The sequence below is a fragment of the Pristiophorus japonicus genome, chromosome 4 (assembly GCF_044704955.1).
Source record: "Pristiophorus japonicus isolate sPriJap1 chromosome 4, sPriJap1.hap1, whole genome shotgun sequence".
NCBI lineage: Eukaryota > Metazoa > Chordata > Chondrichthyes > Pristiophoridae > Pristiophorus > Pristiophorus japonicus.
In genome coordinates this window covers 45,872,561-45,896,003 of record NC_091980.1, presented here as the reverse complement: position 1 = coordinate 45,896,003, position 23,443 = coordinate 45,872,561, and the positions used below count along the sequence as shown (strand labels likewise).

Here is a 23,443-nt window from a genome sequence, read left to right as displayed (position 1 = left end):
GAATTGCAAATGTTACACCCTTTTTGCAAAAAAGGGTGTAAGGATAAACCCAGCAACTATAGGCCAGTCAATTTAACCTCGGTAGTAGGGAAGCTTTTAGAAACGATAATCAACACAAAATTAACAGACCCTTGGACAAGTATGAATCAATTAAGGAAAGCCGGAACAGATTTGTTAAAGGCAAACTTGATTGAGGGTTTTGATGAGGTAACAGAGAGGGTTGATGAGGGCAATGCGGTTAATATGGTGCACATGGACTTCCAAAGGCGTTTGATAAAGTGCCACATAATAGGCTAGTGAGAAAAGTTGAAGGCCATGGAATAAAAGGGACAGTGGCAGCATGAATAAGCAATTGGCTAAGTGATAGAAAACAGAGAGTAGTGGTGAACGGTTGTTTTTCGGACTGGAGGAAGGTATATAGTGGTGTTCCCCAGGGGTGAGTACGAGGACCACTGTTTTTCTTGATGTAAATTAATTAATTAAACTTGGGTGTACAGGGCACAATTTTAAATTTGTAGATGACACAAAACGTGTAAATATAGTGAACAGTGAGGAGGATGATGAAAGACTTGAAGACAACATGGGGTTAGACTTTCCACTTTTGTGTAGATCGCCCAAAAATGGATGTTATTTCCAGCGTGGGCGGTAAAAATGGGTTTTGAGATTGCCGGATTATCGCCCATTTTTAAAAACCCTAACTTTCCATTTTTGAAAATGGGCGTTACCGCGGGCGAATTGAAATGGGTGTTAGTGTAAAATGTTTTTGACCTTCTGCCGTAAAGTGTCGCCGACCATAGTAATGGTACGGCAACGCTCGTTTCCCACGTTTGAGGTGGTCAGGGGTCATCATTACATGCTCAGAAGAGGAGACAGACAGAGAGAGGGAGCAGAGAGGGACTGAAAGCGTGTGTGGGTGTGGGTGTGTGCTTGTTTGGCTGTTGTGAGAGGCAGAAGGGAGATTCACCAGCAGCAAACAGCCTACTAAGCAGAAAGAAGGTAGTTGGCACCAAGTTTTTGTGAAAAAAAATATTACAATGAAAGCAATGGAGGAGGCGACCCAGTACGCTGTGGAGACTGATGCTAGCGAGAGCAGTGAGCTGGGAGAGGAAAAATTGGGAGGACAAAAAAGAGTGAGGGGTTCTAGGACAAGGCAAATGCCTCCCTCATGCAGGAGGTCGAGTCACGCTGAGGTCAGTTAACCCAGGGAGGGCGTGGGAAGCCCACCCCAAAGGCCTACCAGAAGATATGGGCCGAGATAGCCGAGGTGGTCTCGTCGGCGACCAATGAGGTGCGTGAGGGCAATTAATGCCGCAAGTGATGGAACGACCTTGTCGGATCCGCCGGTGTAAGTATTACATTTATTTACATGTACTTATAAATATATATAATTGGAATTGTGAGTGTAATGAGTGATTAAAATCAGATGTGATGTCTTGCACTTATACTGGGAGGGTTGTACTCAAAGCCTGCGGACACGGTGTACGTGTTTAGATAAAGAATGATAATTTTCATTATAATCATGATTATATCTGTTGGTTATGTGCTGTATCAGTCTCTGTGACAGTACCTGGCAATGATATCACGCAATGATCTCATGCCATGTCGTGCTGGTGTTACCTTTTACAGAAGAAGCATTTGAAGAATAGGGCCGAGCAGAGGTGAACGGGTGGGGGGCCACCAGTCATCAGCGACCTCAGTGACATCGAGGAGCGGGTGTTGGCACTAGTGGGGAGCCACCCCAGTCGGCCACGCAAGCAGCAGCAGAGCCTGATGTGATGCCACGTGAGTAAAGTATACACCATTTCGTGATGTAATGTCAATAGATGCCACACCCACTCATATCTGACCAATATTATATGAAAGATGAATCATAAAATTCTTCTCTAAATAATGATGTCCTCATGAGAATCATTGCAATGCAGAATTTGGTGCTGGTCATGAAATGTGATGTCTGTGATGATTTTGATAGCGGTGGTGCTTTTGTCGTACATATGCTGTGTGTAGCGCTGGACTGACCTTGTATCCCTAGCACCCCCTTCTCCTCTAATAACCTCATTATTGTTTTGCAGCTCAGCCAGCAGCGTGGCCCCATGCAAGAACATCGAGCCCAGAAGGTGGGGGCGAAGGGACGGACTCGCCAGACGATCCTCCATCTGATACTGAGGAGCACTGATTCTCGCCCCTGCATCTGCTGGGTCCCTTCTCAATGTATGACAGTGCCGACTTCGATGAGCCTACATTCCCAACCTCCATAATCCATTCAACACCGATAATATCTAATGCTCCTGCGGCCATTCCCACATCCACCATGGAGGTACCGGGCCCAAGCACCTTGCCACAGGGCACCCCAGATGTCTCCAGGACGGCACCAACCAAGCGGAGGTTGGTTCGATGCGGTAGGTCTCTCCACGAGTGGCAGATCTGAACGGGGACATGGTACACTTGTCCAGGAGTGTTGATATAGGTCAGCAGATCCAACAAACAATGTGGGGCATTTCCCTTCAGCTGGCCTGCATGTCCGCCACCATGACGGAATACGTACCGCGGATGGTGGAGGCCCTGGAGCTGATAGCCAAAAACACTGGTGGCAGAGGCCTCCCAGTGGTCCCGGAGCAAGGCACTGCACCGCAAGGTGCCGCACCCCCATTGCTAACAACACATGAGAGCCAGGAGGAAGATCTTGCTTCTGGCCCGGAGGATGTTCTCACCTCGGGACCATCCTCTCCCGCATCCATCCAAGCAGCGGTTCTGCCGTCATCCCCCCCAATGAAGCAGCGCCTGAGGAGCTCCTCGGCCAGATGGCTTGGAGTCAGGAGGAGAAGGGGTATGGCTAGAGGTGGGAAGAAGCAGTGGGGGGGTGGAAAGGAAAGTAAGGTGCATGGCCGCAGGTGTTGTCTTGGGCATATTATTATGTTGTTTGTGCTATTTTGGTGGGAGGGTCAGGGGAAGAGGCGAGGGGGCTACCTTGCTGGTTTGCATTTGTGTTCTGTGTTGCTGGGAATGATGACCATTCGAATGTGATCAATTTGTTGTGAGGTGGGGCGGTGTGTTTTTTATGGTGATAATTATGATTCCACACAAATGGTCGGATTAAATGTTTTTTATTTAACATAACCTTGTTGCGCATTGTCTCAGATAGCTGCACCGTTACACACTGGTGATTCCTTAACATGAAAGGGTATAATTACACTTAAGTTGAATAAACTTGAACTGTAACTGTCACCAAGGTGATGCACACCATTGATGTATGACCTGCACACCCAGCAGTGTTGCAGCTTTATAAATAACAACAACGTTCTTTCAAACAAAGCGCTCATTTATGAGCTGCTGATGTAAGAGTCTTGCAGCTATGTAGCCACCACGGGCCCTTTCCTGCGGTCTAGAGGGGGGCAGGGGCATGGTTTCAGCATCAGCCTGATTGTCTGGCCCGAGGTCAGCGTCCACCTCCTCGTTCTCCTCTTCCTCTCTCTCCTGAGGTGGACCGTCAGTCCCTTCTGGCAATTCTTGTCCCCTCCTAATAGCTAAGTTGTGCAGCATTGAGCACACCACCACGAATTGAGCTACCTGCTCAGGGTGATATTGGAGCTCACTTCCTGAGGTCCAGGCATCTAAAGCGGTCCTTAAGCACTCCAATGGTTTTCTTGACGATATTGCGAGTGGCTCTGTGGCTCTCGTTGTATCGCTTCTTGGCCTTGATGTGGGTGTCACGCAGGGGGGTCATCAGCCAGGTGGCGAGGCCATATCCTTTGTCACCAAGCATCCAGCATTGACCTTGTGGCTGACTGGTAAACATGTCAGATACAGCGCTCTCATGTGGGATGTGAGCATCATGGATGCTGCCCGGAAATTTGGCATTCACTGCCATAATTATTTGCTGGTGGTCGACAACGAGTTGCACATTCAGGGAGTGGAATCCCTTGCGGTTCCTAAAAACCTCTGCATCCTGAAAAAGTGCCCACATCGCGATGTGCGTACAGTCGATTGCTTCCTGAACCTTGGGGATGTTAGCAATTCGGTAGAATCCTAAAGCCCTCTCAGTCTGAGCCTCCCTGATCATAGGGAAGCTGATGAAGTCCATCCTGTGTGCGTAAAGGTCTTCAATGACCTGTCTAATGCAGCAATGTGTGGGATGCTGAGATATAGCGCAAATGTCATCAACTGAGGCCTGAAAGGAATCCGACGCGTAGAACGAAAGTGCTGCGGTGACCTTGACCTCGACGGACAGTGCGGTCCTGATGGTGCTGGCAGGCTGCGGATCTCACGTGATTATCTGGCATATCTCACTAATAACCTCCTTTTGGAAGCGCAGTCTCCTAAGGCAGGTGTTATCGGACAAGTTGAGGTAAGACCGCTTCTCCCTGTAAGTGCGGGGAGGTCTGCAGCATGTGGGTACTCATCAAGACAGGCTGAGGAATGACAAGCCCCATTCCAATGACTATCAGTATTACACCGATTGTTCACAAACAATAAATGTCCTCACTAAGACACCTAAAGTAAATTCCAATCATCCACAGTATGATAAGATGCTCGTTCAGATGTTCACATCACCTTTTTAGAAAAAACTCCAGAGTACAGCCGAACTCACCCGAAGTTGAAGCGGCCTTTTAAATGATGCGAACTGCGATTTAGAAAATGGCTTCCATACCGCTGTGATTAGTTCAGGTCAGAGCAACTTTTTCACAATGTTTTTTTCGGCGAGCGATATTGTCGCCGAGGTGCCGAAAGTAACGCTGGCCGATTTTTCTGGGCGGTAGTTTCGGCAAATGTGATCTTGACGACAAAAAAAATAAGGCGGGTAGTATTATTAAATCTCGGCGTTAATTATGTGCCGAAAGTAACGCTGGGTGATATTATGGGCGTTAGTTTTGCCCATTCTGATTTTTCCGCCCCAAAAAAGGTGGGCGGGCAGTATTTTTTTTTATCAGCGTTAAGTTCATGCCGAAAGTAACGCTCGCCAATAAGAGACTGAGAAATGGTCGTTAGTTTCCATTTTGTGACTAAATGGGCGATATATGGGCGTTATACCTCATTTCAGCATTAAAATGAACGTTAAGTGGGTGGTATGCATGCAAAAATAATGGAAAGTCTAGTCCAGAGACAGACTGGTGGACATGTGTCAGATGAAATTTAATGCAGAAAAGTGCGAAGTTATACATTTTGAAGGGAAGGATGTGGAGAGGCAATATAAACTAAAGGGTACAAATCTAAAGGGAGTATATGAACTGAGACCTGGGGGTATATGTGCACAAATCATTGAAGGTAGCAGGGCAGGTTGAAGTGGTTAAAAAAGCATAAGGGATCCTGGGCTTCATAAACAGAGGCATTGAGTACAAAAGCAAGTAAGTTATGATGAACCTTTTTAAACACTGGTCCAATTCTGGGCACCGCACTTTAGGAAGGATATGATGGCTGTAGCGAGGGTGCAGAAAAAATTGACAAGAATGGTTCCAGGAATGAGAGACATCAGCTACGTAAATAGACTGGAGAAGCTGGGGTTGTTCTCCTTCGAGCAGAGAAGGTTGAGAGAAGATTTGGTAGAAGTGTTCAAAAAAAATCACGAGAGGTCTGGAGAGAAATTGTTTCCACTGACAGAAACGTCAAGTACCAGAGGTCACAGATTTAAGGTGGCAGAAGAACCAAAGGCGATATAAGGAAAAACGTTTTTACACAGCGAGTGGTTAGGATCTGGAATTCACTGCCTGAAAGGTGGTGGAGGCAGATTCAATTGTGGCTTTCAAAAGGAATTGGATAAGTACCTGAAGGAAAAACATTTGCAGAGCTACAGGGAAAGGGCGGAGGAGTGGGACTAGCTGAAGTGCTCTTGCAGAGAGCCAGCACAGGCTCAACAGCTCGAATAGCCTCGTTTTGCGCTGTATCCATTTTATGATTCTATGTAGGCTAGGCCAAGTATAGTTGGCAGGCTCCCTTTCCTGGTGGATATTAGTGAGCCAGTTCAATTTTTATGACAATCTGGAAGATTTCATTTTAATTTTTCTGTGTTTGACTCATAAATAATCAATTTATTGAATTCAACTTCACAACTTTCTATGGTGGCTTTTAGATCATCTTTTAGATCACCTTGCAAAATGAGAGAATTACTAGATAGCTCTCTCGCAAGAGTTCCAGTTGTCATCCCTGAAGATCTAGAGCTTGACAGTGCACAATACAAGGTCGTTTTCTGCCTATGCATAAATTACTTCATCTCCACTTCGTGCCTTTCCCACTAATGCTTTGGCTAATATGGAGAATCTCAGGGATGCATCTGCATCATATCACTTGGGGTACAATGCATTGATAACATACATTGTTCCATCAAGAAGCTGCAAGTACCAGAAAGGAACAAGTCAACATGGTATGAGAGCCACATTCAGTTAGAATGGGAATGTGGTGAAATGTATAGCCAAGCGGGACAGCCGCAGTAAAGTAAATATCCAAATATTTTTTGATTCGTTGAGCAACTTACAATTTGTACATTTATTGTGCAATACGTATATCATCAATGTGGCTCAGTTAGGAAATAGCTAAGACATAAATTAGAGAATAATAAATTAGATAGATGTTATTGTACTTTTAGTACACCAGAAATTAACTCGTAACAATCAAATGCCTTAAAAACACATATTGTAATGTGCATTTCGTTACTTTTTTCTAATAATATTTTCTCCCATTTCCTTTCAATGTTATTTAATTCTCTGGAGTTTACAACAACAACTCTGGTTGGGATTTTGCTAACCTTGGCTGGCGACGTCGCTGTTGGCTCCATCCCACTGTCTGAAATTAATTTCCCTTGATGGGGCTCGTTAAGCCTGTCCAGCACATTTCCTGGACAATTAGAGGAAGTGGCTCTGGTGATGTCACTTCATGACACGTCATCAGCCGGTTTCCTTATAGAGACCATGGCCAAATTAATTTTGACAGTTGTGCTGTCTGTGTTCTATAGCACTGAGGTGCAGGGCTTCACCAAGGCTCTCCCATGACTCCCTCCATATGCCCATAAGAGAGCTCCCCAGGAGATCAACACAGCCTGGTCGCACATTGTACAGGAGGGCACAAGCAGGGATATGGTCATGAGGACCTGCGTGCAGTGCTGCAAATATTTCAATGATCTCAGTTGATCATAAAACGTTAGTACAAAGCCACACTCAACCTCATGCTGTTGTGCCACTCATCACATCCCCAGCACTCTGCCTTCCCTACCCTACTCCTGCACATCCTTACTCACACCAACTTACCTTCAACCTCCATCCATCCCTCTCTATCTACCTCATCATTTCCCCATTTCACTAGCCACCCCTCACAATTATCCTTATCCTAGTGCAATCATACCAACTAACAACACACAAGGGTAGCCACTTAGGTATTTTATCCAATGTTCATGTAAAGTTTCTGTTAATATGGTGTCAAACATTGAAATCTTTATTTTAAATGCTTTGCATTCTTGGACAGATTTGTGTGCACCTTTGTAAGTGGCTTCGTGAGTTGCAGTGAATGGTGACATAACTGTACCCCCCCACCCCCCCGCAATGGTCATGAGTGTTGTCATGTATTTCACCATCTTGCAATGACATAGTCATGTAACTGTAACTCATGCACACTGTACCTGTACCCTTGAAATGCACACCCTGACCACAGGGGGTGAGCTTGCGGGAGACACTCCTCACCTGGGTTTCCAGGTATAAAAGGGAAGGTCCCACTCCTTGGTCCTGGGAATAAAGTGAAGGTCACAGAGTGACCGTGTCTGATATATACATGCCTCATGTGAGTTTGTAACAAGGTGCAGAGACACCACATCTGGCGACGAGAAACGGGAATCACCGAACCACGGGGATGGTCACCAGTGGCACAGAGGAACGCTACTGTGTGGGTGAGGACTGGGACGACTTTGTGGAAAGACTCCAGCAGAGCTTTGTCACAAAGGACTGGCTGGAAGAGTCAGCAGCTGACAAGCGGAGGGCGCATCTACTGACCAGCTGTGGTCCACAGACGTATGCGCTGATGAAAGACCTACTCACATCCCAAAAGCCAGCGGACAAGTCCTTCGAAGAGCTCAGCCAGGTGATCAGTGAGCATCTCAAGCCGGCAAGTAGCGTACACATGGCCCGGCACCGGTTCTACTCTCACCGGCGTCGGGAGGGACAAAACGTCTCGGACTTCGTGGCGGAACTGCGGTATTTGGCCAGTCTCTGTAAGTTCGCCGATGCCTGCAGCGGGGAGATGTTAAGGGACTTTTTCATCGAGGGCATTAATCATGCCGGCATTTTCAGGAAGCTCATAAAGACTGAGGACCTGGCTTTAGAAGGGGCGGCGTTGATAGCTCAGACCTTTATGGCAGGGAAAGAGGAGACCAAGCTAATTTACGCACGCGGCCCTGGTTTTAACGTTGCGATGAACCAGGGAGTTAATATTGTAGAAGTGATACAGAACCCCGCAGGCAGGCAAGGGCAATTCGACACCGCCCAGGCAGGCAGGCAAGGGCAATTCGAAACCGCCCAGGCAGCAACAAGCTCCAGGGTGGGCCCGCAACAGGGACAATGGAAAGGGGATCGGCAATTCACGCCATCACAAGGAACAATGCATCCTGTGATGGACCATTAACACCCTCCATCAGAGTGCTTAAAAACAGCCAAACGGGCCATCAGAGAGGAATGCCTGGGAATAGTTCTTTTGTTAACAGCACTCTCAGCTCATGCTGGAGGAGTGGGGGTAGACACACTGCCAAAAGCTGCAGGTTCCAGCTTTATACGTGTAGGATTTGTAATGTCAGTGGACACTTGGCCAGGATATGCAAAAAGGCAGTAGTGAGGCTAGTCTGCGAGACAGAGGAACCAGACGAGAGGTCTGCAATGCAGGATGAGGCCTGGGGAACAACCATGGATGCTGAAGTTCAGAGAGTTCATGTGGCTGACGTCCACAGCTCATACACTAAAACGCCACCCATGATGATGAAAGTCTTACTGAATAGCATCCCGGTGCACATGGAGCTGGATATGGGAGCTAACCAGTCACTCATTGACGGCCAACAATTTGAGAGACTATGGCCACACAGAGCTAACAGGCCCAAACTGGAGCGCATTGAACGCAGCTACGTACTTACACCAAAGAGATCATCCCAGTGCTGGGCAGTACAAAATGGATTACAGAACCGGCTGCCACTCTGGATTGTTCCGGGAAATGGTCCCGTGCTTTTGGGGAGGAGTTGGCTAGCTGAGATGAATTGGAAATGGGGGGATGTGCACGCCATTTCATCCGTGGAGCGAAGTTCATGCTCGCAGGTATTGCAAAAATTCGAGTCACTCTTTCAACCCGGTGTCGGAACGTTCAAGGGCACTAAAGTAGTGATACGTATTACTCCAGACCAGTGCACCACAAAGCCAGAGTGGTGCCATACGTGATGCGTGAGAAAATTGAAAGTGAACTGGACAGGCTGCTCAGAGAGGGCATAATTTCGGCCGTTGAATTCAGCGACTGGGCAAGTCCCATCGTTCCCGTCCTCAAAGCAGATGGCTCGGTTAGGATTTGTGGCGACTACAAAGATGCAAGACCAATACCCGCATTCGAGAGCGGAGGACCTCTTTGCCACGCTGGCAGGTGGAAAGCTATTCATGAAGCTGGACCTCACTTCGGCCTACATGACCGGGAACTGGCGGAAGACTCTAAGCTTCTGACCACCATCACGACGCACAAAGGATTATTTGTCTACAAAAGGTGCCCGTTTGGCATTCGTTTGGCAGCGGCTATCTTTCAGCGAAACATGGAAAGCTTGCCCAAGTCCATCCCTGGAACGGTTGTATTCCAAAACGACATCCTTATAACGGGTCGAGACACTGAGGAACACCTCCGCAACCTGGAGGAGGTGCTATGCCGACTGGATCGGGTAGGCTTGCGGCTGAAAAAGGTCAAGTGCGTGTTTTTGGCCTCAGAGGTCGAGTTCCTGGGCAGGAGGGTTGCGGCAGATGGGATCCGGCCCACTGAATCAAAAACTGAGGCGATTCGCCGGGCGCTCCGGCCCGGCAACACGTCGGAGTTGCGATCATTTCTGGGATTTTTGAACTATTTTGGGAACTTTCTGCCGAACTTAAGCACATTGTTGGAGCCGTTACACATGCTCCTCCGTAAAGGTTGTGAATGGTTTTGGGGGGATTGTCAAGAACGGGCTTTCAATAAGGCGAGGAACCTGCTGTTTTCCAACAAACTGTTGACGTTGTATGACCCCTGTAAAAAACTGGTTTTAACATGCGATGCGTCATCCTACGGGGTTGAGTGTGTATTGCAGCAGAGTAACGATGACGGCCGACTCCAAACGGTGGGTTCCGCCTCCAGGTCGCTCTCCCAGGCACAGCGTGGATACGGCATGGTCGAGAAAGAGGCACTCACGTGTGTGTACGGTGTGAAAAAGATGCACCAGTACCTTTTCGGTACACAGTTCGAGCTAGAGACGGACCACAAGCCGTTAACATCCCTGTTGTCCGACAGCAAGGCTGTCAACACTAACGCGTCAGCTTGCATACAGCGATGGGCCCTCATGCTGGCTGCGTATGACTACACCGAAAATTGCGCTGGTGCACTCAGCAGGCTCCCACTGGCCACCACCGAGGGGGCGTCGTAGCAGAGCGCCAAGATGGTCATGGCCATCGAGTCTTTTGATACTGCGGGCTCCCCCATCACAGCCCGACAGATCAAACTCTGGACCAATAGGGACCCCTCCTATCCATGATAAAGAAATGTGTCCTGACTGGGAATTGGGTGCCCGCACACATGGCGTGCCCCGAGGAAGTCAGGCCGTTTCAGAGACGGATGGATGAACTCTCCATCCAAGCCGACTACCTGTTATGGGGCAGCCGGGTAGTCATGCCCCAGAAAGGAAGGGAAGCGTTCATCAGGGAACTCCACAGCGAGCACCCTGGCATCGTGTTAATGAAGGCCATTGCCCGGTCACATGTATGGTGGCCAGGGATTGACTCAGACCTGGAACACTGGGTTCGCAGGTGCACGACGTGTGCCCAGCTAGGCAATGCTCACAGGGAGGCTCCACTCAGCCCGTGACCCTGGCCCACCAGGCCATGGTCATGTATTCACCTAGACTATGCGGGCCCGTTCATGGGGAAAATGTTCCTGATCGTAGTCGATGCATACTCGAAGTGGATCGAGTGCATCATATTGAACTCGTGCATGACATCCATCACAGTGGAGAGTCTGCATATGGTTTTCGCGACCCACGGCTTGCCGGACATCCTGGTCAGTGACAATGGCCCGTGTTTTACCAGCCATGAATTCCAGGAGTTTGTCGGGCAATGGGATCAAGCACGTCCGGACAGCGCCGTTCAAGCCGGCTTCCAATGGCCAGGCGGAACGGGCGGTCCAAGTCATAAAGCAGGGTATGCTACGCATCCAAGGACCCTCCCTTCAGTACCGCCTATCGCGCCTCCTGCTGGCCTACAGGTACTGGGTGCACTCGCTCACGGGAGTCCCGCCAGCGGAACTCCTCATGAGACGCACGCTCAAGACGCGGCTGTCCCTCATTCACCCAGACCCGGCAGACATTGTTGAGGGCAAGCGCCAGTCCCAAACCGAGCTCCATGATCGATGCTCAAGGGGGAGGTGTATAGAAATAGATGACCCGGTATTTGTTCTTAACCATGCTTTGGGACCCAAATGGCTTGAGGGCACCGTAATTGGCAAAGAAGGAAACAGGGTCATGGTGGTCAGACTAAACAATGGGCAGATATCCCACAAACACTTGAACCAAGTAAAGAAAAGGTTCAGCATAGACACGGAGGAACCAGAAGAAGAGCATGATGAGATAGCACCCACACCACTGCCAGCGTACGAGCAACAAAGACAGCCCTCAGCATGCACAATCCCGGCGGCCAGCCCGGACAGGCCGGAATCACCTCAAGTGACAGAGACGCGTGCTGAGGCTCAGCCACCAGAGCCACAACTGCGGTGCTCCAAGAGAGAGCGTCAACCACCTGATAGACTTAACCCCTGAAACTAAAAGACTCAAGGGGGGAGGGGATGTCATGTATTTCACCATCTTGCAATGACAATAGTTATGTAACTGTAACTCATGCACACTGTACCTGTACTCTTGAAATGCACACCCTGACCACGGGGTGAGCTTGCGGGAGACACTCCTCACCTGGGTTTCCAGGTATAAAAGGGGAGGTCCCACCCAGGGTCAGCACTCCTTGGTCCTGGGAATAAAGTGAAGGTCACAGAGTGACCGTGTCTGATATATACATGCCTCGTGTGAATTTGTAACAAGGTGCAGAGACACTACAAGTGTGAAAGGAATGGCTGGGGATTGTCGGGATGCTTTATGGTGTTGGTGTGGAGTGGTGCCCACTTGGCGCATCATGTGGCAGTCAGGGTGTACAGCACTAAGTGAAGTAAAGCTGGCCACGGTGAGGCCATCCCTGGCCTCCCGGGCAGCAATGTGGTCGGGTGCTGATGCCCTGTGTCCTGTGCAGCAGCAGTTGATTGCGGAGAAGGTTGGTGTTGTTATTGGTACTGCTGGTGTGCCTGGTGCTGCTAGTGTTGCGGCTAATCGTGGTGGGATTCTGCAGACCAAGGTGAGGGAGTACAAAGGGTACCGATGCTGATGGAATAGATGGCAGGTCAAGTTAAGATGACAGAAGCAATCTGTCAATGGTGAGAAAGGTAATGAGGTCAGACTGGATGGAAACTTGTGTAAAAACTTGCAGCATGGTGAATCTGTAAGGTGGGAGCTTTTATTTTACATTTGAAGCTGTCAACTTAACAGCTAATTCAATGGCCACCGAACTCCCATCTCAGCTTGACCGATGTAGTTCACGACCAGCGTGGACCCCGTGGGTGAGCTGTTGAATGCAAAAGGTAAACTGAAAATCATTTTTAAGTGGTTCTAAACAAGCCACTAATTATCTGAATTGGGTCACCTGCCTCTGCTTGTCGGGTCTGCTCAGCGCTGACAGACCCAACATCAGGACAGGCACCTGGGAGCGAGTTGACGGTGGGTTCCTGACCCACTGTCAAAAATATCAAATATCCCACCCAACCCACTAACAATACTGACCGCTGACCGCCCCCGGAATGTTCCGGCCTATGATTCAGAATAGTGAAGGATTTAGAAACTGCATGAAAGCTCACATTTATATGGGATTATCATGGTTCTCTATCAATTCACCCATAGTATCATGAAATGTCGCAAAACTGATTCATTTATTTAACTATAGCCAGTCACTCAAATAACTCACAGCCATGATGTGCTTTTCAGCTGAATCAAGTATATGCTATAGCTGTTTTCCAAATGTGTGCATCCTGTGACGTACTAATAGGACTGAAATGCAAAACAGAGCTGTCACACTGTAGATGGATTCCGACATTTTTTCCGAATATAATAAAACAACTGCAAAGTACAAAATATTGCATGCTATGTACTGAGACTGATAATCTTTGCACCATCACTTGTATAGATATTACAAGCAATGACGATCACATTACTGTCCATCATTTTGCTTGGGCTGGTGCAAAGCATCTCTGATCTGGTTGTCTGTTCCTGAATGACTAGATAATGGCCCAGAAATCCCGGCCTCCCCAGGTCCGTATTGAATGTGTACGGACCCGGGAAGGTATCGCAAAAGCCGGTTTTCCACACACAATGCGCATGTGCTGAAAACCAGCTTTTCTGATCTGTCAAGCTTCAGCTTGACAGATACTCCGCAACTCGGGATCGAGGACATTTGCAAGGGCAAGATTGCGGTATTTACCCATATCTTGCCCAGCAAATGTCCTGAAAACTCTTGCGCCTGATAAAAGCAGGAGCATAGCCTACTTTTACAAGCGTAAGAGTTTTAAAACACACAAAAACAAAATAAAATAAAATTTTAAAAACACATTTTATTGTTAAAAACTCTCCCCACTACAGTAAGTTTATTTTAAACCATAATTTAAAAAACTTTTTTTTAAAAATCGGAAAAATATATATTTTTTATAAGACATAAATAACTTTAATTTAAATTAGTGTTAAATATGTGGTGTATTGTTATGGGTGTTTGGGGGGATTCTCAATCATAATAATGGGAACTCCAACTTACAGAGTTCCCATTATTTGGAATAAGAAAATACTTTACCTTGATTGGCTGTCCAGAGCCATGTGACTGGAGCTCCAGCTCTATGGATGTCCCGATGTGCACGCGCTCCGACGTGCAGTGAGTGGAGGCCTCAGGACCGGGATCTCTTGTGGGCGCAGCAGGTACAGATTTGTGCACATTTTTTTTCCATATTTCAGCCGATCGCCCGCAGGAAGCAGCCGACCGGGATTTCTAGGCCATTATTTTTGTATACATTTATACTCACACCTCATTATTACAAACTCACAAAGCAGTTTTTCTGATGGAGTGACTCCTGCCAATGACCGGAAGCTGCACAGAAGCATACTGCACATTAATCTGGAACCGGAAGCTTCTTTTCTTTTCTGATCGGCATTTTTCCTCACAGCCCGCTCCCTCCTGACATTTTTCCTGCTCCTTCCCGGCATTTGCTTTTTCTTCTTAGGGTCTGTCTTAACTAGGTTTGATACCTTCCCATGACTATAATGGGACTGGGAAAATATTGATTTCAAAGTGGTTTGTAACATCATGATTTTGTAATAAGGTTCCGTTGTTCATATATACATATTCATTGTTAGATACCTGTAGAGAAAACGACATTCTTGGAAATTAGGTGATAATCGACAATAGAAAACTGTGGTAACTCAATCTTCTCCACTCCAGTCACTGCTCTATCACCACCACGCCAGTAGAACTCAATGTCATCTGTAGTGTATCCATCTGGAAGAAAATGGGAAAGTGAATTGTTGGGGAATGAATGCCATCTATCACTTCTGACACCTGACAAAGGCAAACTCTTTGAGCCATAATCAAAATTCAACCTCCCCCACTACTTCTACGAATAATATTAGACATTTTACTGTTATGTTTAACCCTTCAAACTTAGCAGGAAAGTAGAGTTATCTGAAGTTCGTTCTACTTCTCTTCATAATTTGGGCAACATTCTCACAGTCTAGACTACATTTTTCAGGCCTTTGCTGTTGCCTAATGTGTGGTTGCTAGGCAGTCTGCTCTAGTGTTTGAATAAATTTTAAAGATACATATTGATTTTAGCTACATGCAACTAATTAACCCTGTAAAACAACGTACTTTGGTTTGTTATTGAACACAATATGGGGCCAACTGTTACAGAGTGCTACTTTCAAAAAATGCAGTATTTTTTTAAGAAATCTGTAACATTACAACTTAAGAATTATTATTAGTAGTTATATTATTGGACAAGTATTTAGGGGGTAATTGTGACTACACTCCCTCCCGCACAACGGTCAGTAGAGGGTTGGGGGTGGTTAAATTTGAAAACATTGGGAAACGCGATCCCAATTCGTCACGAGGGAACCTTCTTCCTGTTTAACCAGGGAAATTTTGGGGTCGGACAATAACTCGCTCTGCAGAGGCAGGTTGGTAATTATAATATTTAAATGAGCAACACTGCTTGTGGTTCAGGAGGAGCAGGAGTACTTTCCCCTAGCCCCTCAAGCAAACCTGACATGATCTCTCCCTTGCAAGCGATTGGTCGACTCCTCCTACGATCTCTTTTACCCCTTCCCACCCCCTTCGCGATCCGAGTCCACCTCGCAGCGACTCCCGATCATTTTGATTGCTGGCGACCACACCCAGCGGTCTCTGGCTGCTGCCTTGTAGTACAGGTTTTCTCGCTTTACAAGCAGCGAGCCTTCAATTTGACCAGCTGTCGGGTGGCAAATGGAGTAAAAAGATTCTAAGGAGGACCTGCCGTTAAATTCGTCATGACCTCCGCATTCACAGCATTTCCAGACACTGATAGATGCCCCTGCCCCTCCCCTCCTCTCCATAAATATCTTGTCTTATAGAATATTCATTGCTCCACTATCTTAGTGGAGGCTTTAAACCATTGAAAATAAACAGGTGAATGTTGAATCTACTGCCACTGCCAGATCTCTAAAGTAGTAGACAGACATGCCATATATGCACTTTGGTGTTAAAATTTGTGTGCACCTGTTTTCAGGCTGAATCAGCACAATGGCAGGCATGCCATGTGAACGCCTCATCACATCTATGGGACAAGATTGTAAATTTGGTCAAGGGCATTCATTATAATTAAATAAGCAGGCTGCCATCATTGGGCCCAATGTTGATTGGCAGCTTATCTCATTTCGGCCTTCAATTCCCAGACACCAGTTAAAGGCAACCAGTTCCTCTGAAAGGGGAGGTGCACTTTGGCTGTGGGGAATTTGAAGGCAGGGGAAGCATGTCACTATGCGAGCACAAATACTCTCCCTTCTTTTTTTCAGGAAAAGCTAGTAAAAAATAGTAGTGGACGCGATGACAGGAAGAGGCAGAGCACTCATTCAAGTTCGCTCTCCACTCGCACTGGAAGTCATGAAGATCGTAGGGATGGGTCGCAAATAGCCAGCTTGGAGGATGTATCCTGCTGGGATATTTTTCACTCTGCTGCTGCTTCCAGCAGTACTCATCTGTCTCATTATCCTTAACACTAAAACCTAATCCCTGACAGGACTCATGAGCCAGGTGTAGAGAAGATACCGTGTCTCCAAGGAGCCAGCCTGATACCCACTGATTTAGTTGAAAGACAAGGGTGATTGAGGACTTCCGTAGTATGAAGACGCCATGACTACTGCCAGTATATGAGGCGCAGACCTGCATTATTTGCTGCCTTTGGTCACTAACCAGCTGAACATTCAAGGAGTGGAACCCCTTCCTGTTATAAAGCATGACTGTTGTACAATGGGGAGAATGCAGGCAGTGTGTGTGCAATCCATGAAATCTTATCTTATACCTAATCAGCCTCTATGGGGAAGGTGATATATTGCTCTCTCGTTGCAAAGAGGGCATCTATCACTTGCTTGATGACCATATGGACAGCAAACTGATTGATGTTGCTGGCGTTGCCTGTTGTAGCCTAACATAGAAATTGAGGTCCAGTTACCTAATAGCCACCAACAGTGTTGTGCAGGTCCTGCTGCTGAGTGCCAGTTGTTGTTGAAACAAGTGGCACAGCCTCCCTGAGAAAGCAGAGATGCTGGACGCACTGTTCCTCAAGTTGAGGTAGGAGATTGTTACGTATGGAAGGACTCCACAAGACTGAGTACTGTGAGCTAAAACTGATTTGACCTGAATCTCTTTAATACAACTCCAGAATGCCTAAGAAGCATGGCAGACATGGCCGTCTGGTGGCAAGTCTTACACAGTTACAATGTTTACATACATAACATCACTCCACCCTCACCCCCTCCCCCAAAAGTCTTTGATACAAATTATTGACAAGTTTTGACGATCCAGGTCCCTATGCTCCCTGGTTGATTGTCTGAGTTCAAACTCTGGCATGGGTGAGTTGGTCGGACCATTGCTGCACTGCGGCGCGCCTGGTGCATGAAACACAAAAGGATAGTATGCAGGTACAGCAAGTGATCAGGAAGGCCAATGGAATCTTGGCCTTTATTGCAAAGGGGATGGAGTATAAAAGCAGGGAAGTCTTGTTACAGCTGTACAGGGTATTGGTGATACCACACCTGGAATACTGTGTGCAGTTTTGGTTTCCATATTTACGAAAGGATATACTTGCTGTGGAGGCAGTTCAGAGAAGGTTCACTAGGTTGATTCCAGGGATGAGTGGGTTGACTTATGAGGAAAGGTTGAGTAGGTTGGGCCTCTACTCATTGGAATTCAGAAGAATGAGAGGTGATCTTATCGAAACGTGTAAGATTATGAGGGGGCTTGACAAGGTGGATGCAGAGAGGATGTTTCCACTGAGGGAGGAGACTAGAACTAGAGGGCATATTCTTAGGATAAGGGGCCGCCCATTTAGAACTGAGATGAGGAGAAAGTTCTTCTCTCAGAGGGTTGTGAATCTGTGGAATTCTCTACCTCAGAGAGCTGTGGAAGCTGGGACATTAAATACATTTAAGACAGAAATAGACAGTTTCTTAAACGATAAGGGGTTAAGAGGAGCGGACAGGGAAGTGGAGCTGAGTCCATGATCAGATCAGCCATGATCTTATTGAATGGTGGAGCAGGCTTGAGGGGACTTATGGACTACTCCTACTCCTATTTCTTATGTTTTTATGACTGTTGGGAATGGTGGGTTCATCCTCTTGATTGACAGTGAGGTCGATTGCTGGTTGGTTGTGTGTTGGTGGATCGAAGATGGTGATGTCCTCTTCAGGTTGTTCCTGGTTGTCGGTGAACCACAGTTTGGTCTGATCCAAATGCTTTCTGCATGTTTGTCCATTCGATAGTTTGACTATAAATACTCTATTCCCCTCCTTGGCCAAGACAGTGCCAGCAACCCATTTAGGATCATGACTGTAATACAGGACAAACACAGGGTCGTTAACATCAATGTCACACGATATAGCCGCGCGACTGTAGTACATGTTTTACCGGTGATGCCGGGTTTCCACATGATCATTTAGGTCTGGGTGGACTAGGGAGAGCCAAGTTTTGAGTGCTCTCTTCATTAACAATTCTACAGGGGGAACCCCAGTGAGCGATTGGGGTCGCATCCAGTAGCTGAGTAGAACCCGAGATAAGTGGGTCTGCAAGGAGCCTTCAGTCACACGTTTCAAGCTCTGCTTGATAGTTTGGACTGCCCGTTCCGCTTGACCATTGGCTGCGGGCTTAAACGGGGAAGACCTGACATGCTTGATGCCATTGCAGGTTATAAACTCGTTGAATTCCGAGCTGGTGAAACACAGTCCATTTTCACTGACAAGCCATGGGTGGCGAACATAGGCTGGAGGCTTTCAATGGTGGTAGTGGATGTGCTGGATGACATGATTGAATCCGTAATCATTTAGAGTAAGCGTCCACTATAACTAAAGACATCTTTCCGAGAAAGGTGCCAGCAAAATCTATGTGGATCATGGACCATGGTTTGGAGGGCCTTGACCACAGACTCATTGGAGCCTCCCTTGGTGCATTGCTCAGTTGTGAGCACGTGTTGCACTGGTGTACGCATGACTCTAAGTCCGAGTCAATGCCGGGCCACCAAAGATGCGACCTGGCTATAGCCTTCATCATGACTATGCCTGGGTGGGTATTGTGTAGGTCGCGTATAAACGTTTCCCTGCCTTTTTTGGCAAAACCACGCGATTACCCCATAAGAGACAATCCGACTGGATGGACATTTCATCTTTGCGTCAGTGAAATGGCTTCATTCCATCTTGCATTTCCCGGGAACGGCCGACCAGCTCCCATTGAGGATGCAACTTTTTACAAGTGATAACACAGGATCCTGGCTGGTCCAAGTCCTGATCTGGCGAGCAGTGATGGGTGACCCCTCGCTCTCAAAAGCATCCATGACCAGAAGCAAGTCTGTGGGCTGCGCCATTTCCACCCCGGTAGTGGGCAATGGTAGCCGACTGAGGGCATCAGCACAGTTCTCCGTGCCTGGTCTATGGCGGATAACATAGTCATAGGCGGACAATGTTAGTGCCCATCTTTGGATGCGGGACGAAGCATTGGTGTTTATACCTTTGCTTTCTGAAAACAGCGAAATGAGCGGTTTATGGTCGGTTTCAAGCTCAAACCGAAGTCCAAATAGGTATTGGTGCATTTTCTTAACCCCAGATACACCTCTTTCTCGACCATACTGTAGGCTCTTTCAGCCTTAGACAGACTTCTAGACGCGAATGCAACCGGTTGACGTTTGCCCGATACATTGGTTTGCTGTAACACACAGCCGACTCCATACGAAGATGCATCACAAGCTAGCACTAATCGTTTACACGGGTCATACAATACAAGTAACTTATTAGAATAAAGTAGGTTTCTGGCCTTTTCAAAGGCTATCTCTTGAGATTTTCCCCCAACCCAGTCGTCACCCTTACGTAGCAACGTGTGGAATGGTTCCAGTAAAGTACTTAATCCGGGTCGAAAGTTAACAAAATAGTTGAGGAGTCCCAGGAACAAATGCAGCTCCGTCACATTCTGTGGTCTGGGTGCATTCTTGATGGCCTCTGTTTTTGAATCCGTGGGTCTGATGCCGTCTGCCGCAATCTTTCTCCCCAAAAATTCGACCTCTGGCTCCAGGAAAACACACTTGGAGCGCTTCAGCCTGAGTCCCACTCTGTCTAGTCGACTGAGAACCTCTTCCAGGTTGTGCAGGTGTTCGGTGGTGTCACAACCAGTGATCAGGATGTCGTCTTGAAACACAATGGTGCGCAGAACTGATTTCAGCAGACTCTCCATGTTCCTCTGGAAGATGCCAGCAGTCAAGTGAATCCCAAAAGGGCACCTGTGGTATATAAACAGTCCTTTGTGTGTGTTGATGCACGTCAATCTTTTCGAAGATTCAGCCAGCTCCTGTGTCATGTAGGCGGAGGTTAGGTTCAACTTGGTGAAAGACTTCCCCCCTGCTAACGTTGCAAACAGGTCATCCGCCTTGGGTAGCGGGTACTGGTCCTGGAACGAGACTCTGTTGATTGTTACCTTGTAATCTCCGCAGATTCTGACCGTGCCATCGCTTTTTCAACACTCGGAACAATCGGACTGGCCCACTCGTTGAACTCGATTGGCGATATGATTCCCTCTCGTTGAAGTCTGTCCAGTTCGATCTCGACTTTCTCCCTCATCATATATGGAACCGCTTGAGCCTTGTGATGAACGTGCCTTGCATCGGGGACGAGATGGATCTGCACCTTGGCGCCTGTGAAGTTGCCGATGCCTGGTTCAAATAGCGACGGAAACTTGCTCAGCACTTGAGCACTCGAGGCATCATCCACTGAAGATAGTGCTTTAATGTCGTCCCAGTTCCATCGAATCTTTCCCAGCCAGCTTCTGTCAAATAGCGTTGGGCCATCGCCTGGTACAATCCACAGTGATAAATCATGTGGAGCTCCATCATACGATACCTTAACTGCCGCACTGCCAATGACTGATATGAGCTCTTTGGTGTAGGTGGGCAGCTTTGTCTGAATCGGCCTCAGTTTGGGCCTTTGTGCCTTGTTGCCCCACAGTTTCTCAAAAGCCTTCTGGTTCATAATTGACTGACGCGCCCCCGTGTCCAACTCCATTGATACCGGAATACCGTTCAATTTGACTTTCAGCATAATAGGAGGGCTCTTAGTGGTGAAGGTGTGTACCCCATACACTTCTTCCTCAGGTTGACTTGCCTTTCTTGTTTATTCTGGTGATCCACGCCGTATCGATCATCCACTGCCGACTCTGCCACGTGGTGAGGTGCAGCACTCTTTCATATTCGCTGGAGGTGCCCCATTGTTTCATAGTCTTTGCACACGTAGTGCTTGAATCGACATTAATTGGCTAATCCATTTGCATTCACGTCCAGTGACGGATTGTGAGTCATCCTAGGTCTTGCAGCTGCAGACGTGTAGGTCCTGCCATATGCAGTTCTGCCTGCTAGGGACATTATTTTATGCACAGTACTTGCCAATGAGCTTAGATGTTGGAAAGATATCTATCTGGTATTATCGCTCGTGGATATGAATGCCTGGGCCATCGTGATGGCCTTGCTCAGGTCTAGGGATTCGGCGGACAGCAGCTTGCGAGGAATGACTTCGTGGCCGATGTCAAGCACAAAAAAGTCCTGCAGCATTTCCCCCAAAAATCCAGCAAATTCGCAAGTTCCCACAAGACGTCTCAGGTCAGCGACATAACTCGCCACGTCCTGGCCCTCGGAGCAGTGGTGCGTGTAGAAGTGATACCTGGCCATTAAGATGTTCTCCTTCAGCTTGAGGTGTTCCCGAACCAGTGGACACAACTCTGTATATGTCTTCTCTGTTGGTTTCTCCGGTGCTAGCAGATTCTTGATGAGGCCATATATTGTGGACCCACGCACGGTGAGGAGAATCGCCCTGTGCTTGATCGCTGTATCGTTCCCATCCGGCTCGTTGGCCACGAAGTACTGGTCGAGACGCCCAACGAAGGCTTCCCAAACATCACCCTCTACAAATCTCTCTAAAATATCAACGGCAGCCATAACCGCGTGAAAGTTCGTAATCTGTTACTTGTCGCCAATTGTTAAGTATGGAAGAACTCCACAAGACCTTAGTCTTTTTAATACAACTCAAGAGTGCCTAAGCAGCATGGCAGACAACCTTTTATACTTCCTTGCACGAGGTGTGCAGGTGACCCTTGGGCCTCCAACAGTTGCGCCCTCTGGTGGCAAGTTTTGCACAGTTACAATGTTTACTACATAACATAAGCAAAGGTGACGTAACAGAGATCCTACTGCAGAAGACCCACTTGCTGTAAGCCTCCTTCATCCTGCTTAGGCAGCTGAGGAAGAAGAGGAAGAGCAAGCAACAGCAGTTCTGCCAACAGTCACAGCTCTGCATCAGCAACTAATCAATTAAAGGAATCCCCCCCACAACAGACTCAACAGTTCCTCCTACCTTCATGACCACTTCTTATACCCAGCTGATTAAGGGCCAAATCGTGAACATGAATATCAATGCAAAGAAAATTAAGCAAAGCAGCAAACTGGTGGATCACAATTCATTTCATGTTTGTTTACAGTGATGCTTGGGAACTAAAAATCAATGTTGTACAAACCCATAGTGTTTGTATTCTTTGCTCATTTGCCTAATCTGGTGCTCTTATAACATGCTTCCCCAGTATGTGAAGTGGATGGCTGTTGAACTTCGACTGAGTGCACTTGAGATGGCCGTGGTGAGCTCTGGCCTTAGTGGGCCCAGAAGCAGATTGCATCATCTCGGTGGTGGCAGACAGTCTGGCCCAATTGGAAGTCTGACCTCAACACAGGCACTACTTCTGAGGCTGGCAGGGGAGCAGCGATGCTGCCATCCTGAGAAAAAATGGCATCTGCCCCTCATATGGTGCCAATGCCACTGCTATTCGGGCTGCACCTCAGCACTTGCACTGCTCGGCGTGAGAACAGAGTCCAGGAGTGAGGTGACACTTTGGAACTCCCATTTCATAGTTTCCGTTGTGCTTTGAAAGCCAGTGGAGATTCGAGAACCCAGAGCAAAGATGGCAGCAGTTGGAATTCCATCAAAACTGTCCACACACTCCATGGTTAACTCTTCTTCTTCTTAGGCAGTCCCTCGGAGTTGAGGATGACTTGCTTCCGCACTAAAAATGAGTTCTCCGATGATTGAACAGTCCAATGCGGGACCTGGAGTCTATGTTACAGGTGGGGCAGATGGTGGTTGAAGGAACGGGTGGGTGGGGTGCCTGGGTTGCCGCGTGCTACTTCCGCTGTCTACACTTGGCTTCAGCTTGCTCTCGGCGAAGAGACTCGAGGTGTTCAGCGCTTTCTGGATGCTTTTCCTCCACTTTGCGCGGTCTTGGGCCAGGAATTCACAGGTGTTGGTGGGGATGTTGCACTTTTTCAAGGAGGCTTTGAGGGTATTCTTGAAGCGTTTTCTCTG

General features: G+C 47.6%; 1 protein-coding gene across 3 annotated transcripts in view; it reads right to left on the bottom strand.

Moving 5' to 3' along the window:
- LOC139262887 (gamma-aminobutyric acid receptor subunit beta-2) overlaps nt 1–23,443 on the bottom strand; it is a 454,786-nt gene that overhangs the window by 26,092 nt on the left and 405,251 nt on the right. For all 3 annotated transcript variants that reach the window (XM_070878139.1, XM_070878141.1, XM_070878142.1), the window contains one exon: nt 14,673–14,810. In XM_070878139.1, the coding sequence (XP_070734240.1) occupies nt 14,673–14,810 (138 nt within the window). The remainder of the gene's footprint in view (nt 1–14,672; nt 14,811–23,443) is intronic.